This window comes from Fundulus heteroclitus, chromosome 23 (assembly GCF_011125445.2).
Source record: "Fundulus heteroclitus isolate FHET01 chromosome 23, MU-UCD_Fhet_4.1, whole genome shotgun sequence".
Lineage (NCBI taxonomy): Eukaryota > Metazoa > Chordata > Actinopteri > Cyprinodontiformes > Fundulidae > Fundulus > Fundulus heteroclitus.
In genome coordinates this window covers 21,444,217-21,461,935 of record NC_046383.1, presented here as the reverse complement: position 1 = coordinate 21,461,935, position 17,719 = coordinate 21,444,217, and the positions used below count along the sequence as shown (strand labels likewise).

At 39.9% G+C, this 17,719-nt stretch overlaps 1 protein-coding gene across 3 annotated transcripts in view; it reads right to left on the bottom strand.

The window, feature by feature from the left end:
* Positions 1-1,728: 1,728 nt before the first annotated feature.
* The window catches only part of LOC105939853 (amyloid-beta A4 precursor protein-binding family B member 2), a 57,941-nt gene continuing 41,950 nt past the window's right edge, over positions 1,729-17,719 (bottom strand). For 2 of the 3 annotated variants that reach the window (XM_012882178.3, XM_021308446.2), the window contains exons 9-15: positions 14,947-14,952; positions 10,851-10,965; positions 6,916-6,991; positions 3,656-3,736; positions 3,406-3,521; positions 3,106-3,288; positions 1,729-2,516 (exon numbers count right to left, since the gene is read on the bottom strand). In XM_012882178.3, the coding sequence (XP_012737632.2) occupies positions 2,340-2,516; positions 3,106-3,288; positions 3,406-3,521; positions 3,656-3,736; positions 6,916-6,991; positions 10,851-10,965; positions 14,947-14,952 (754 nt within the window). In that variant the 3' untranslated portion in view covers positions 1,729-2,339. The remainder of the gene's footprint in view (positions 2,517-3,105; positions 3,289-3,405; positions 3,522-3,655; positions 3,737-6,915; positions 6,992-10,850; positions 10,966-14,946; positions 14,953-17,719) is intronic. The other variant, XM_012882179.3, reaches the window with a different exon arrangement.

Sequence of the window (17,719 nt, the reverse complement as noted above, 5' to 3'; positions counted from 1 at the left end):
CCCGAATCTTTCAAATACAGTCGCTGTAATGCATTCCCAGCTCATGAATAACTAATAACCGTTCAGAGCAGAAAGGCTCGTTTAGTTATACTCTTGCGGAGGGATTTAAATGCTGGATGTGGCATTTTTACAGACCATTACAACGTTTTTCTCCCCGCTGAAGCAACGGACTTTACAGTAGTAGCAGTAGTAGTCTACCACCATGTTTTGAAGTCTAGCTGAAACAAGGTGGTTAATTAGTTGGGCTGTCTGCTGAGGCAGCCGGCCTTGGCTTGATTACGTTTAGCAGTCGTCCTTCAGCAAGCCGGCTAGCAGTGCAAAGCAACATTTGGGGAACTTTGAGGAAGGGACTCCGAATGTTTTGGTAAAATGATCCGTTAAAATATTTCAAGTTCAGACACCACAATCAAAGCTGCAAACCAGAAACCTGGACCAGCACATCTCTAGTATCTCAATGAACGCCGTTACAGAGCTGCAAAAATCACACAGAGCATCAGATGGTTGCCCTTAAAAATAGCTTTCGGAGCTGACATTCATCGTCACTACAGTGCCTTTGTGTGTCTCGCTGTTAAGTTTTAGTCAGACTGCATAGATTTACAGAGCAGGTGTTCATTGAATTATAACCATGACGACATAAAGATCACAAGCATGGGACTCCACAGGCCAGTCAAGAGGCTGCTTCCGTTGTTTTTTCTTTTTGGTAATGCATTTATTGTCACAACAGATTACACGTACATGGTGTAGCGATGGGTGACAAACAGAAATGAAACGGTTCACATCTCTATTGTTTGTTCTGTGCGGTTTTCAGACTGCATTCACAGAGCTCACACTGAGTGCAGGTGTGGGCCCCCCCGAGCCACAGGGGCACCGTATGATTTGATTTATTTATCTTTTTTTTTACTGCCTATGTCTTGTGTCCTTGTGGATTTGCATGTGTCTTTTCATGGTGCGCGTACACTGGCTGATTTTATTTTTAGGATGAGGAGAATAAAGGTAATTCTTCACGCATGACCCATATTTGATTTGTTTTCTGCGCCTCATAAGGAACGGCAAAACACTTCTGCGCGCGCCGTGGTGCGTTTCTGGCCACAATTTCTTCCCGTCTACCAAAATAAGAGCTCGGATCTGGCTTCTCTTGCAATCCTTGCATAATTTCCTGAGCGGTTTGTCAAGTTTAGACAGAAGCAATTCGACATTCTTCAGATCTTAAAATCAGTTTTCAGTAATATAAAATTTTTTACAATCTTAAGCCTTTTAAATGCACTAAAAACTACGTTGTTTTCCTAAGCCATCCATAGAAGCTAAAGAAAAGAAATACAATCTTTAATTGGTATTTGTACACATGGGGCAGTAGGCTTTCAGTTAGGGGCTGGACGCCCTTGTGCCAGTGTGAATCTATTCATGGACGAGTGAAGATGAGTTATGCAGAAAGCATTTCTGTTTTCTTTCTTTTTTTTCTTTTTTTTGTTGTGTGTGCGCATGTGTTCACAAGTCTTCTCATCAATATGCGTATCTCACCAAACTCATATTCATCATTCCCTTTCAAGAAAACATGCAAAAGAAAACAACCCAATATTTCGTCCCGTCTTCCTTCGCCGATCTCTCCCCTCCTGTTAGTATTTATCTACAAATCCTGCGCTGGATTTTCTTTCTTTCTACACAAAGTCATTTACATACACATCATTAATACAATCACTTCATTCTAACTGAAATGGTTCCGTTTCCCTGTCTGTCGGACATGTTTTATACCATTTGGTGGGCTGCTGTGGGCTGATGAAAGGCTCCGTCTGCTTGATCTTGGCTGATTTTGTCTTCCACGTTGAAATCTTTTGTGACAAAAGCAAGACAACGCCAGCCCCTCCCCTTTTTTTTTTTTTTTTGTCCTTGAAGGCTAGTGTTGCTCATCCAAGTCAAGAAGTTTAGAATAGGACAGAGATGAGAAGAACCAAAAAAAAAAAACGAATACCAATGAGTTGCTCCGTAAGCAGTCTCTGAGTAGAAATGGGATATTTTCTGCCTGGGTCATCCTCTCTGCTGAGCGAAAGTTCAAGTTATCCTTCAAGTGAATATATCCACAAACAGGAGATTTTTTTTTTCCCTGGGACAAACGCCGCTCAGAGATCAACACTCTTACAGCTGTGTGAGCTTTCCGGCTCCATCACGCATCGACAACGTATGTTTTTATTTTAAATATGCTCTCCTTCACCCGCTGGCATAGTTGGTATATACTGTATGTACATCATGTCTTACAACGTCTGGTACTGACTTAAGTGTCCTTGTGGTGACTGTGAGAGTGGCATCCAGGCTGGGGTGGGGTGCAATGCGGTGAGAAGCGACGGTCATTGCTGGGGCAGTTCCGACGGCTGTTTCTTGGGTTTCAGAGTGTCTATGAGAGACTGGACGCTGCGTTTAACACTGGTGGTCACGCGGCGCGTCACCGAGTCCGACGAGGGAGACGAGGACGAGCCGGCGCGCTGAGAGGGCGGCCGTGCCACCAGACACTTCTGGTACCGGAGCTGAGGAAGAAGAGACGAGGGAGTGAGTGAGTGCTTGAGCGTTTAGATGACAGTTCAGCTGATTCTCCTCTGTGTTTAACTAATTACTGTATTTTTCATGCGTTTTTATCAGTGAAGAAGAGCCCCTTCCAAAACATAAATCCAGTTTTTTTAGGGAAATGTCTCAGTCGTCTTCATGTTTGATTTTTTTCTGAATATAAGGATCAGATTTTCTAGCAACAGGTTGCTTAAAAAAAGCGGAGAAGTTCTCCGGCTGATGGTGCATTTACGTAGAAGAGCTGAAGCTGAGAGGCGACTCCTCATTCTCTAGCATCGACAATGCCTATTCGTGCAGGTTCGTTTTCTGTGGTTACTGGCTGTGGCTCAGGTGATAACATGGGACTTGTTTACAGTTGTGCTGTTTTTAATGGTAAGAACCAAACCCCAAACAATCAGAAAACATGCATGCCAATTCACATGATGCATACTTTAATATTAACAACTGGCACATGAATGAAACGTTTGAACATTTGAATCCGGGAAGGTCTGGAATTTTGGCTAAAATACGTGGAGGAACACTGCGGATGAAAGCTTTAGCTTCGGCGCTTACCACGCAAGCGGCCTGCACCGCCTCAGACACGCAGCCCGCGTTCGGGTCGCACCAGAAGACGTGACACTGGAAGTGCTGGTTCCCTGTGTCCATGATGAAGGCGAACGTGTGCACATCCCGTCCCACGCCCATGAAGGACAGGAACCGCACACGGCACTCCACCAGCACCTCCTCCTCTTCCTCCTGTGCAGCCATCAAAGAGGAGAGTCAAAGCTCTGATCTGCCTCTCCTTTTAATTGATAAGCCTATTCTCATCTTTTATTTATTTCAAATCCCTGGGTAGTGACAAAAATCCCCTGCCTTCTCTTTGATGACAGCCACAGTGGTGTCAGCAATACTTAGGATGACAGGGGTCCATTCTTCTTTGCCTGTGGATGACAGGAGGTTTTCTATGGCTCCGTTAATAATGTCCATACCTGGGGACGAAACACAGGGAGTTCTGAAAACACTGGACAGAGGAGGGATCCACTACAAGACAGAAAATATTCTTTCATGTGTGTTTCTTTTTTTTTTTTTTTTTTTTTTGTAGGTTACGTGATTCCAATTTTACCTATTGGGCGAGACACATAGGTGACCCCCAGATAGAACACGTGGAATTTCTGCACCAGTTCAGTCTTTGGCATGGGGAACTCTGCAGAGAGAAAACACACACTCAGAACATCCACGGCAGATTATACGGCAGAGGGCAAGGTCTGATTTTTCAAACGAGGGAGTCCACACACACGATAACTGGCTTAAAGCAGTGAAATAAACAAGCACAGACCGTTTTAATAATTTGCTCTGCTGCTGACATACTTAGAGCACGAAGAACACAGAGAAGCATGCTAGATTCTGGAGGGCTGACTGTGTGGAAACCCTGCGGGTACCTCTTTTATACTTTGGCCTGCTGGCAGAGACAACTGCATATAACAAAATAAGTGATCAAAGCAACCATTTGCACTTCAATCAGCACAGATGGGAAGATCTTGGGCCCTCGGGACGCAAATATTGACCCGACGGAGCATTAGCTCAACAGGGTGGAGATGATTTCTGACATTGCAAAATGAAAAAAACGTATACGAGTACTGACATAATCAAAAACCGACGAAAGGACGGAGTAGTGCATTCAGACAGCGGAGAGCAGATTTCTTAGAGTAAAGTCTTTGCTTTTGTTTGATGATAATCTGGGAACAAAAAAAGGGGTTAGAGGGTAACAGAGTTTTTATCTCTCAGCAGAAAACATGTTTTGAATTTTTACTCTAAAAATAGGCTTAAATTAGCATGCAAGAAGTTACTCCGAAATGAAGCTCAGAGCACTAGGGCCATTATCTGGCCCTGGTGCTCAGCCCCAAAATATTCAGGCTAATCTCCTGTGCTGTGTCTCAGCAGCTGATTGTGTTGGTCTAACTTCCATGGCAACCCGGTCAGTGGCATTAACTGCCGTACTTTCTGGAGACAACCTCTAGAACCGTGGACCTCAAGCTGTGGTAAATATTCACAAATCAACTGAGTTGTGAAGCTAAAAGCCAAAAAACGTGCGACAGTCTGGTGCTTCATTTATTTCTGACTTTGGAACTTGGATCTGGGAATGACATTGAAAGCCAGAGGGACTTGCTGAGCTCAGCTATTATCGTCCGCTACGTGTTAGCTGTGGAGAATCAGTGTTTTCCTCTGCATTTTGTACCATAAAACACAGAAGCAACGTGTGCACCAAAAGGAGTGTATGAAAGATTTAAGATACAAAACATCAGAAGAGGAAATAACTATGCCGAACACTTGGTTTCATACACAAGGCAATTGTATTGAATTTTGAGGTCATGGCTGGAGCTCTGGCTTCAAGACTCCTTCTGCTCATTTTTTTGGTTGACAAAACAAAGATACAAATGTCGGTTTCAAAGCAGGCCAAAGTTTTACACAAATCCTTTTTTTATGACATTTTAGACAAAACAGGTAGTGTTTTCCTTTCTGTTCCTTTGTATGACTTTAAATTAAAAAAAAAAATGTCAACCTCTTACTAAAAATCAAACACATTAAATCACAGCCACACCTTTACGTACGATCCAGAATAGAAAACTTATTTTTTTTTCCTGTCACTCAGGCTAAATATTTCCCGTTTAAGGTGAGTTAGGATTATCAGAATAATTTTTAGTGATTTTCTATCGCTGTCTTCAGATATCCTTAATATTTGCCGAATGTTGTGAATATCCTTCTACAAGGTTACAACAGCTTTGCTGAATCTGTTTGATTCCTGCAAACAGGACTGATGTAACTGAGTCAGGTTTGTAGGTCACCTTGCTCGCATATAAGTTATTATTAGCCTTCTATGGTATTGAGATAATAGGGTCTTTGTTATGGCTACTTATAACATTGGCTTTGCTGTCCTTAAGCCACTTTCTAACTAATTTGGTGGCATGCTTCTGGTTATTACCCATTTGGAAGACCCATTTGTGTCCAGGCATTCACTTACTGGCTGATATCTTGAGATGTTCCATCAATATTTCCACACGCTGTTATTTTCTCATGATGACATTCATTTTTGCCTCAACATGATGCAGCCGTCCCTGTACCTCAATGTTAGGATGGTGTTCACAGACCTGCAAGCTCCTTCTCGATATCGTCATTGGGGCTTTCCCACATTGTCTGAAGGCATAGTTTTCATAGTGTATGTAAACTTCTAATTTTAAAGGAAAGTTATACAAAAAATCCTGTTGCACTATGGTTTCAAAATGCCTGTCAAGAGGGCGGCACTTGGGGAAATTGATATTTACTGAGGTGGCACATGTAAGGGTTTAAGCAGTTGAAGAACCAGTGCCTCAAAGGTAATGATGCCCTGTCCATTATTAGCTCCATATTGTTCTCTGAATGTGAACAAATGACAAACGTACGAGTTCAGGCATGCACCATTTTAAAGATGCAAAGGACAATTTGCATATATTTGATCCTGGGGTCGGCGTGGGAGCTGGGGAGCACCAGGCCTTTCCCCAAAGAAACTGTAATTGGAATTTAATGAGGTTGACTGTCTCCGTAAGCGAGCAGCTGATACGGTTCTTTTATATTCTGATTCCCTGTGTGGCTTCCCCCTCACGCTCAGCCTACATACACACCGGCTGAGGTTATTGCCTTGAAAAAGGTTGTGCTGGAACTTTTCCTCGTTTTTCCAATAATTACTTAGGACTGAGACAAACAAGCAGTGGGAATAAGCAAAAATGGTTAACAGTGCAAATGACTGGCTCTGTAAGGGGGCGTTCTTTAATGGATCCATAGGCAACTGAACCAAATGCTACGGTCCTTTCTGTTCTTGGCTGCTCCTGAGACTATAGCAGCATCTTTTCAAACACATAAGAGATATATGGAGAAACTCTGTATGGGAAATATGCCGGTGAAGATTCTCAGTCATCCAGGTCATGGTCATTCCAAAAAAGAAAGATGTAAAAAACAAAACAACTGGACTTGTTTCGTAATCTTCAACTACGAAAAACAGGTCCAGTTGTTTTGTTTTTTCCTTTTTTTTCCTTTTTTTTTGAATCTGTATGGGAAAAAGAAAGCCTATAACATGAAGATATCCCATGGCTGACAAAAGCAGTTTTTAACCAAGGGAACTACAAAGGAGCACAATTAAATAAATGTCGGATTCCCTATGTTTTGGGGACATAAATCTTTTCAAACTTTAACACTTCAGATTTAATTTCGTTTTGAGTATTGACTAGGTATTTTAAAGTTTTTGTTGGATTCATTTAAGTAAGAAAGGGCAACTAATAATAATAATGAAACAAATCAGAAAATGTCACTCATTCCACATGTTAGATGTGATGGAAATATAAGCGTCTTTACCTTGCAGGGGCACATCAGAGCCATTCTGGGAGGAGCTGCCAGCTGCAGCCTTAGCACTTTTTCTTTCAGCCATAATCTGAAAAGAAACGACATGTGAAAAAAGTGATGAAGTTACAAACGAACAAAGAACAGAAGGATATGATCGGAATAAGACTTTTAGGTAAGAGATCCGATTTCAGGAACCTACTTAAAGGGAATCTGGCTGCAAGAGAGAGCAATTCTTTCAGTAGATAACAGGAAGGCAAAATGGAGTACAGAAAAATTGTTCAGTTTTATCCTTGAGATATGCCTGGAAACTGAACTTAAACAGCTTCTTTGCAAAAGCTGTAAGGGTTATTGCCCCCTGCTGAGGAGACTGAGTCTGTACACGTTACAATGTCACTACTGTGAATGCAGATTTTTTGCACACTCTTAACCATCAGGAAAGTTTCATTGCACAGTTTCATTTTCATGCACAGTTCTGTATATCAAGGTTTAAGAATATTGCACAATAATACACTAAAGACTGTTTGGTTTTGAATAATTTCTCTCTCTCTCTCTCTCTCTCTCTCTCTCTCTGTCTCTCTCTGTCTCTCTCTCTCTATATATATATATATCTATATATATATATCTATCTATCTATCTATCTATCTATCTATCTATCTATCTATATCTATATATATATATATCTATATATATATATATATATATATATATATATATATATATATATATATATATATATATATATATATATATATATATATATAGGCTTTGGTCACAGAACTTCACCAGCCAAATTTGTCTGTAATAAAGATATACACAGAGACTCTGGTTTTAGTAATGATAGCTATCAGAAACAAAGCATGGCTGAAGCAAAAGATAAAACAGGAATTTAGATGATGGGGTACTCGGGTTTCTGGTAAAATGTACAAAGGCAACAAACTCTTCATTCAGGATTCTTTGCAGTAAAACTGGAGTTTTATGGAGGCCAAATGATTTGCCTGTAAATTTGTTTTTTAAAACAGAAATTTTGGTTTAATGTTTAACTTTGGCACTTGAGTTATTGCTGAGAATAAATGGTTTGAGTGATTTCCCTATGCTCTTGTTGATAAAAAGTAAACATGACGCAATACCTGCTTCAATCGTACAGATAGAACAGAACTGTTATTTTGCTGTATTTGTGGCAACAGCTCTCATCTTTGGGGATGTGCATTTTTTTTTTAAAGAGAGTCGAATATTCTGCATGGCCTCTGCACTGAGCCAATGCGCTCTCTGCAGACACTTGATAAATTGCAGGAGTCATTAATCAAAGTCAACGGTCTGTCTGCAACTCTGCTAACAGGGGAGCATAAAAGAAAACGCATGAATTCACACGCATACACTCTGTAAGGCACAACGAGGGGCTCAATTCAATGTGCTGCTCAGCTGCGAGACTCAGGTCACCAAGTTTGTCCCCTGCAGTAAGGAGAAAACCACCAGTGGGTTTAAAATAGGTAGTCTGAGGTTGTGACTTGGATGGGGTTAGAAAAGTATATGTAAAAACTATTCTTTTTCTGTAAATGGGTCATCATTTCTCTTAGGAAGGATGTCTGTCGTTCCAGCCATTTATCCTTTACAAGGACGGTGTTGACCAGAGGACGGGCTAGTTACAAATGTCCAAATGAGGACACACGCTTTTGACAATATTAGCGGAAACAATGGCGTTATTTTAGTAAAATCTTGTCTTAGGACCATTTTTTTAGACGCTGGGCAAGCTGTTCTCACACAGAACATTTACATGCGAGTCTTACAGGATCCCATTTAGGGGTTTGCTCATGTAAAAAGGATCATCATTGCTTCATTTACTGAAGCATTGACTCGTAGAGGATTTTAATAACAGGCATAAGGATTAAGGCAGCAGTCACACGTTTCTGTTTGTGGAAGGAGAAATTGGCCTTCCTTGATGTGAGATCCCCCATACTAACAGATAGCTTTTTAATGGTTGTGTATATTCTGTAGACCCTAAACAACAGCTGGGAAGGGTGTAATGTCAGCTTGGGTTGGTAGCATATTCTAAATGTTTTGAATTTTTAAAATATCTTTCGACCTCCTTGTTTTTCTATCCAAATTAAAGGTAAAATGTTATTGTTGGTTCATTAACCTACACTGCAAAAAGGGAACTAAAAGTCAGTACAATTTTCTTGGAATGAGTGTATTTGGCCTTGATTTGAGCACGCACGTTAAATTATCTGCCAGTGGAATAAGACTTTTGCACTTAAAATAGGAACAAGTGCAGTATATCTAATTATCTTATTTTATTGTTAAAATACTCATTCCGTTGGCAAATAGTTATACTTAGCTGCTCAAATCAAGGACAAATACACTAATTCAGGAAAAATTTGACTTACTTCTAGTTCCCCTTTTGCTGTGTATATCCAGTACAGTGGATCCACACATGGAAGCAACCATAAAAAAACGAGACATAGTTACAGTCAAAAGCAATCCTGCGGTAGCCTTCTCTTTCTTTTTTTTAAATAAACTCCACAAGTAACATGCAAATTGTTCCCAAAGTTGTTCAAAATGCATAAACTAAGCTGCATATGTTTGGTACAAGGTAACTTGTAGATAAGCACCAAAAACAGTAGCTGCAGTGCATGAACACAGCAAGAACATGGAGACAAATGTTCTTCATGAACTGGCTGATGATGGACAGTTTAGACGGTTTCTTTGTGCCGCTTAGACAAGAAAAAAGCTACTTTAACTTGATCTGTTTCCATCCCTCTAAAGAGCAGGATTTTTTGTTTTCTTTTTTAAGCAGACAAACACAGACAGACACAAGCAAAACAAAGTACAACGCAGGTTCAATGTGACTTTAGGATGGAAAGCAGCAGCCAGGCGCTGCTAATAAAATGTATTTGATGAACTGATCTTGAGAAAGTGTGACTACTTCTAAAAAAAAAAAAAAAAAAAGCAGGTGTTTTACCACTTTGCTGGTCTTTAGCACACAGGTCTCGTAAAAGGACATCCAAGCAAATTATAACTGAAATGAGACTCTGCAACGCTTAGGGTAATTGCAAAAATCCCAGGAGCTCCAATCACAGCTCTCACTTAGCATGTAACATATTCAGGTTCATGCTGAAACAATTGAAAAAAAAAGGCTTTTAAAATGTTGCAGGAGAAAAAAAACCCTCCATCAAAGAATAATGTGGAAGCATGATTTAGATTTGCATAACAGAATTTAATAAACTGCTTGACTTTTGGAAAAATGTCCTTTGGACAGGTGAGCCCAGAGTAGAGATGTTTACCCATAAGGCAAAGCACCATGTTGTAAAAAACAATCAAACACAGCAAATCACCACAAACACCAAAGCAACTGACAAGCATGGTGGTGTAGGGATGTTGATTTGGTTTTTATTTGTAACTCCAGGACTTCGGCACATTGCAGTCCTGGACTCGCCCATGAACTTCTCAGTAGGATAAACTATTCTCTGTCATCTTTCCAACAGCCGAGGCTTGTCATTACGTTGTTTTTTTTTAGGCAACGGGGCCATGATTTAAAGCACAACAGCACACCTAGGACATAAAATATGAAGAAAGAGTCCCTGTGGGTGTAATGACTCGGTTTATGCTGTCGTGCAACCTTAAGAAATTTGTGCAGAAACTAATCTGCAAACCTCAATCAAGTGAAACAGGGTCTTAAAGCATGGGCCAAAATTCCTCCTTGACATGACAGACTCATTAAGTAAAAGGCAGCAAAGTGCTGAAACCCTTTAATTAAAGTAACCCTACCGACACGCTTAGTCCTGTCACTTACTAGTATGTAAATGTCTCTGGTACAGTATTTATGACAACCACCAGCACGAAACAAATGTTCTTCTCTCTGTAAAAACCGCAGTGATTTAGGAACTGATCGCTCCCTTCAGAGCACGAGATAAACCGATTTATGTGAAAGCGGCAGCAGTTACGATCCTCACCTTGGAGCAGATTTCGTGGAGACTCGTGGCGATGGCTGCTGCCGGGGTATCACATCGAAACACGTGGCACTTCAACACCCGCGTGTTTTTGTCTCTGGCCACATAGGCAAAGTCCCTGAAGCATGGTTGGGAGACACAAGACAGATCACAGGCCCATTTTTTAATGCAGACACGACACAAAATCAATGTCAAAATCAATGTTCCCGATGCACCTTCATGGTGGGTCAACCTAACACATTTCTCCAATGCCGAGAAGAAAAATCTCTGTTCAATAAAGGTTATTCAGTGATTAGTATCCATAGGCTGACGGTATTGCAAATTTTTGCCCTCATTTTGATTAAATGTCTAGTAAACATATGAGTTTCTCTAGATTTTCTAGCCTCCCTCTAATGTTTTTATGTTATTTTTATTTAATAAATACTATCGGACACATTGTTTTCCGCAGAGGAATGAAGGTATTGAACAGATGATTTTTTCTGACTTTGAATGATTTGAAATAATGATTTCCAAAGTTCAAGTGAAATGCTGCAGTAAACTTCTTTCAATAATTGAGTTATCATTGCCATTTTAAAAAAATATATTTTACTGAGTGGTCTTTAAGTGGATTTATCGCAAAGAATGTTTCGACAAAAGCCATAATGTTTTTCTCCTGTTAAAATTGTGTTTCATAAACAATTTCTTTTGGCTGTAAGGATGCTTTTTTGGCAATAAATCTTTAACCATTGCGAAGCCTTATTATTCTCTTTCAAATTGTGGCAAATTTGTAATGAAAATGCATTTGTGGGTTGAGCAGCAGGACAGCAGACAGCCAATCCCATCCTCTCCGCCACCAAATTCAGGAGTAAGTCTCAAATAAACTCAGCTCTTTGGGGACCAGCACTTAACATGCTGGAGGACAGAGATCTGAGATATTGGATCGCCACTACCTATAAAATATCTCATCCCAACATCTCTGCATTGGGTGCTCTCAGGTATAATATGTATATTGCCAAGAAAGATCACTACAACAAGCAGCTGAAAGAGCTAAACACAAATCCCAGTACTTCTTGTGCTAAGTTTATTTAATACCTAGGGGTGGTTATTAAGGAGTATATAGTTACCTTTAACTTTATTGTCCCATCAATTAGTTAAAAAAGCAATTACTGTGTCTGGGAGACAATTATATACAGTATCCCCAGAGTTTTTGGCACCCGTCATAAAGATGTGTAAAAATCCATTAAATACATGGCGACTTCATTGCTGGACCACAATTTCATACTGAATTGTTTTTAGAAAAATCCTATTTTCTATAATGATACATTTATTACACTATGCTTGGTTCTTTTTTAAATTGATTGGAGTATCTATGAACGTTTAATAAGTAAACCATCTTTCTTTGCCCCTGGGGTATAAATATGACCTGACACAGAGGCTCCTGGTCACCCTATAAAATGGGAAAGAAAAGAGAACATGTTATTTAAAGGAGCAATAAGTGAATTTTCATTATTTTAGAACGAAAGAACTAAAAAATAGTTTTGTGAAGAACCAATGGTTTCTTTTTAGAGGGAATATGGCATGACAACACACACCATCTCCCTGTGTTGGTCTCCAGTCTCTTGTTTACAAAGCTGGGCTGGCTGTGTAAGCATGTACGTCCATGTGTATAGCTGCTGGTCTACAGACAGCGCATCTAGAGGTGAAATTTACCTTATTGTTCCTTTAAGTAAGGTAGGGTTGTCTTTAAGTTTTACAAACAAGGAACAGGTACAGGAGAAATTGTTAATTGGGTATTGGGTAAGGGGCTGTATCTCTTGTCGGAGCAGACATTTAAAACGATAAAACAAGTGAAACTGTGACAAATTAAGGATGTGTTGTCTTTAAAGCACTTTAGGGATTTTGTCCATATCTCTACAACGGGTGAAAATCATTCTAGATAAAGGTGTATATTATGTTTTTCATGCTGTTGTGCAACTTATGCGGTTAGATATTTGATATTTTGATATTCCAAGATTGTGCTTGGATTCAAGTGCTTATAGACTCACTTTTATACAGAAAACCCCTATTATTAGCTTAGCTGTCACTTTGTTTTGCTTTTCTTTTTATATATCTCTCTTTGCAGGTGTAAAAGCAGACTCCAAGGATGTTATCTTGTACTCTCCTTTTCCACTCCAATATTTTTTCAGCTTTTCTCCCTTTAAACATTTTGTCTCATTTTTTTCTCCTTTTCTTCTCTTCCACTTTTCCATTTTTGTGCCCATTGAACATGAAATAGTTCCACAATGAAATCTAATAAAGGTTTATTTATATACAAATCAAGCGGCACACTATTGGGAAAGCAGTAAGGCTCCACTTGTGAAAGTAAAATCTTTTGGGCTCTCTTTGGCATTAAGAAAAATGCTACACTGCCAGTCAGGATACGTAAAAGAAAACAAATAAATAAATAAATAAATAAATAAAAAGCTTGTTACAGGTCATGAAAGTATTTTTTCTTTTTTGAATTGAACAAATAAGTAGCTCAAATTATATGTTTTTAAAGCAAAATTAAAAGAAAACGACGTCCCTCCCATCCAGGCTTCTGGTTTACAGACCTGTTTTTTTCTTCTATTATCCTCTCCTAGATGTCTCTGTAAACATGTGATTACATGTGTATTGTTCACATTTATGGGCTGTCACAACGCCGGCACATTTCCCTTTGCTCACCAGCGGCTACACGCTGTGCCGTGACATTTGGTTTGACAGTGGAAGTAGGTGACTTTTTCGCAAACATCAAAAGAGTCTGTCCTTGGATGTGTCTTCTGTTTTGAAACAAGAACTTCCCAATTATTCTGCTTGCACCTATCTTGATTTGTGAAGTCTAACAATGGTTTTGCTCACAGACAAAAAAAAAAGAGAAGACAACAAAGTGAAAAACGCTGCAGCATTTTGCGTCATGGTGAGTTTGCATCTCTTCCAGACATTTCTTGGTTGAGGTTTTCTGTAATTAACTACATTTTTAAAGGAAAATAAGGTATTTTGTGCCATTTAAACAAGGCTTTAAGAGAATTCAAACCTGTTTGATTTACGGCAAGCGTGCTAATTAGTCCGTTTTCCAAACTAAATATCACAGTTTCCATCTTTACTGACAATACAATGCATGCATAGACAAAGGCAGATGCGTATGTCTGAGCCAAAGGAGACTGCATGCCAGGAGCATTGCAGGAGTGCCACATAGCTCAGAAAATGAAAAAAAAAAAAAAAAAAAAAAAAGAAGTGATGAGACTTCAGGGAAGAAACTCCTCTGAGAAAGAAACTTTATGCAGAGAGTGGGTGGCAGATGAAAAAAACAGCAACACCTGGGAGGTAGGACACAAACACACACAGACAGAAGATGAAAGATACACAGATTTCTTTCTCATTAACAGGTGAAACAAGCTGCAAACCCTTCCAAAGAAAAAAAAAAAAATTACAATAAAAATATATATCAAGTAGGTGGACGTGCTCGCAGCTTTGGACAGAAATGACAATGCATAACCAAGAAGGAGGATGTGGGGCACATGAAAGGAAGCCAACTGGATGGCAGGGTCTCTGGATGCACACAAGCATCTCCTCACGCACGCCGAAGAAACCATGGACCCAAACAGAATTATGGCAACTACAGCTGGCATTTATCACAGTGGGCTCTTTGTGTTTATGAGTCCATTACCCGGCCTGTCTCCGCTGCTTAATTGTGTGCTCACACACTTTGGATCGATAATGTTCCTCGCCTGTGGCCGGGAAGGAAAGTGATAGGATGTGTCCCTCCTTCAGGGACATTTGAGGGGTGCGTTGTCGAAAGCAGCATGAGTGGCCTTGCCTCTCATGCCACAAATGATTCTTTTATGACTCCTGCGTCCTCTCTGAGGAGTCACAAAGCGACGCAACAGCATGCAACTCTTAATAGGAAACAGCCTTCAGCCAGTGTGACTTGGTGGCGATTTACCACCTACAGGAGCTGCTGTACTCCTGATGACTCGGGGCAAAAATCTAACTCCTACGGTGACAAACGTGATTCTACAGATGGGCAGGAGTCCTTATATAAGGAGTAAAGACAACATGAGGTGGTAGGTTACATTTAGAGCAAACCAAAGAGAGGCATTACCTTTCTCTGTGTCCCAGGAAGCATGGAGGAGAGGTTGAAAAGAGAAGGTAACGGGTTAATGAGAAACAGTAATGCAATATCCTGAGTCAAAAATAAAACCTGTCACATGTGCAAAAAAAAAAAAACAACTGTGTGTGAGGTATCAGCTCAGCTCTTTGTACCTTTTATTTCAGTGGATTAGCATTCGGAGGCATTTTTACACAGAACACCTTCCCCGTGCGATGTGGCGCCGCACAGCTACGCATGCGCACACAGAGACGCCTTGTTCCAGCAGATGCTTTCAACTCAGCTTCATCTGTTTCATCCAACTCTTTGCTTTCACTCTCTAATCTCCCCTTCGCTTTCATCGATGCTCTTCATCTCTCAGTCCTCTGCTTACGTTGTCTGCTCGTAGCAGGAGAAGCCCCAGACAGAAAGGAGACCCGACACAAGGGGATTTATAACGCGGCACAGTGCGGCACGCCTTATCGTCTGTGATGCTCTATTACCAGGAACACAACAAAAGGTGTTTTTCTACAGCAGGGACTTTTTACAGGATTCAAGGTAGTTTTCTTTTCTTTTTTTTTTTCTTCTTCAGAAAACACCAACGGCAGGGAGGCACGTCTTTCTGAAAGGACCCTGAAATATAATCTAATTTTAAATTGTATAACAGAAGTCGTTTTTTTGTTTTTTTTGCAAACACAACATGCAAACCAAATTCATATCAGTGTTTTAAAGTGTTAACATTTAAATGTTTTGATAAAATCTGCTAACCTGTTTAGGGGGAAAACATTAATTTTAGAGGTAAAAATAAAACTCTCCTGAGATGAACAAAAACGATCCCAACTTGCCAGGATTAAGCATTACCAACAAATCAAAAGTTTGAAAGAAGCAGGCGCAACAATCTGTGGATTCTTAGAAACCCCCTCAAACACTGAATTTCATTGGGCTTCAGATTGTAACTGCTGTGAAATAATCACAGGTTGTGGCATTGTGGTGGACTGTAATCCTGATCATAGCTCGTTCTGCTTTAAAGGTGAGTGAACACAGCAGTTTGTGTTGGCAAATATAATTTCTGGTTATTGTTGCACCGTTCCACTTGGTGTGCGCTGACTTTACATTAGTTGTAAAGTCTAACCGCTGTAACATAATCATTGGGTAGTTTTGTAGTTTTCAGATTTTGTGACATAAACTCGTTTTTCTGCCTCACACACTTGTGCAGTTTATTTGAAATCTGTTCTAGTAGCACATATTCACAAAGTTTTGAGGGACTTTGTTCAGCTTTTAAACCATAACCGCTACCAAACAACCTGAGATAGTCTGCTTTCACTATTTTGGACTATGCTGCTCCCTGAATATTGACACAAAAGCAGCAACTTGCCTGCAGTAGGAGAGCCATCTCTCCATTAGGAGATGCAAGTTACATAAACAGCATTGTTTTGAGTACTACCGTGGAAATGCGTACAAAAAATGGCCAGGGTAAAATAAAATGTTCTGAGAAACATTATGGATGGCACTGTCAGGAAGCGCCTGAGAAAAATTTATGTTGCATAGAGAAAGCAGGGCGAATTCAGGATCATTGCCCTCTTTGGTGATCTACGGAGTAAAGCAGATTTTTGGGCAGCAGCTGGAATGTTCTTAAGATCAAGAATCTTTTTCTCAGAGCGTCAAAAGTGTTGCTTGTACAGAGTCCAGTGCATTCACACACAGCTAAAAGCACAAATGCGTACACCATATAAACCCTTTACTGCCGAAAAAGTTCCACACAAGCTTTTCCTCTGTGATTAAACTTCAAATCAAGATTTTGACCTTCTGTTCAGTTTTGAATTTTGAGTTCATGTCATATTCACTGCCTGGTACTGTTGATTAAATTGAATAAAACTCAGAATGCTTTCAACCCTGTTTCCCATTTCCCTTAAGACATCCACATTTCTTTCTCTCCGATATATTTGAAGAGTTTGAAATTCCTTGTTCCTGAGTATAAAAAGTCAAATCCAGAGCTGCTCCCTACCACTCAAATATCCCGCAGTGCAACCTTATTTGACTTTCGCAGCACGGCTGACGCAACAGTAAACACATCTCAACATAAATCTTTTTTTGTACCTGATTTGGCTAAGACTCAGCAAGAAGTACACTCACTTAACCCTGGTCAGGGTTATTTTTACGTCCATGTTCCTAAGCCATCATCTGTGGCCTCAGGTCTGTGATCAGTCATTGAAAATGCCTCCACAGCCAGCCATAAGTAATCCAACACAGCGCGGTGATGATGAAGAGCAGCAGCAGGGAACAGTACTGACATTTAGGCAGCCACTATGAGGAAATTCAAAGCCAAGGAAGGGAAAATTGTACATGACATCAAAAGTAACCATGAAAGGTACCTATGCTCTAAAAAAAAAAAAGGATTTCAAAGTCAATCTGAGGCTGTCTTTAGGTTTAGCTAATTTCAGAACCTCGTAAAGATCATTCAGAAATAAAACTGGAAAACTGGTAGAGGCTCTTCTTTTTTACCATATAATCATCTCTTACTGATCTCACTGGGTAGAATTACATCAGTAAACAGCTAATGCGTGTCACAATTTGCAACAAAAACTTTGAACAGCACAATAAAATGCCTTCTTTACTACATGGTGAATGGCATGGATTCTCTGAATACAGCCAGTTGATTCCCAGCAAACTGCTTTTTTCACCAGATTAGATTTTTATAATAAAAAAAAGCATAATTTTGTAATGCAGAATAATCACCAAAAAGATGACCTTCACTGGGAATTGTGAACCTTATTATTCTGTCTAATCA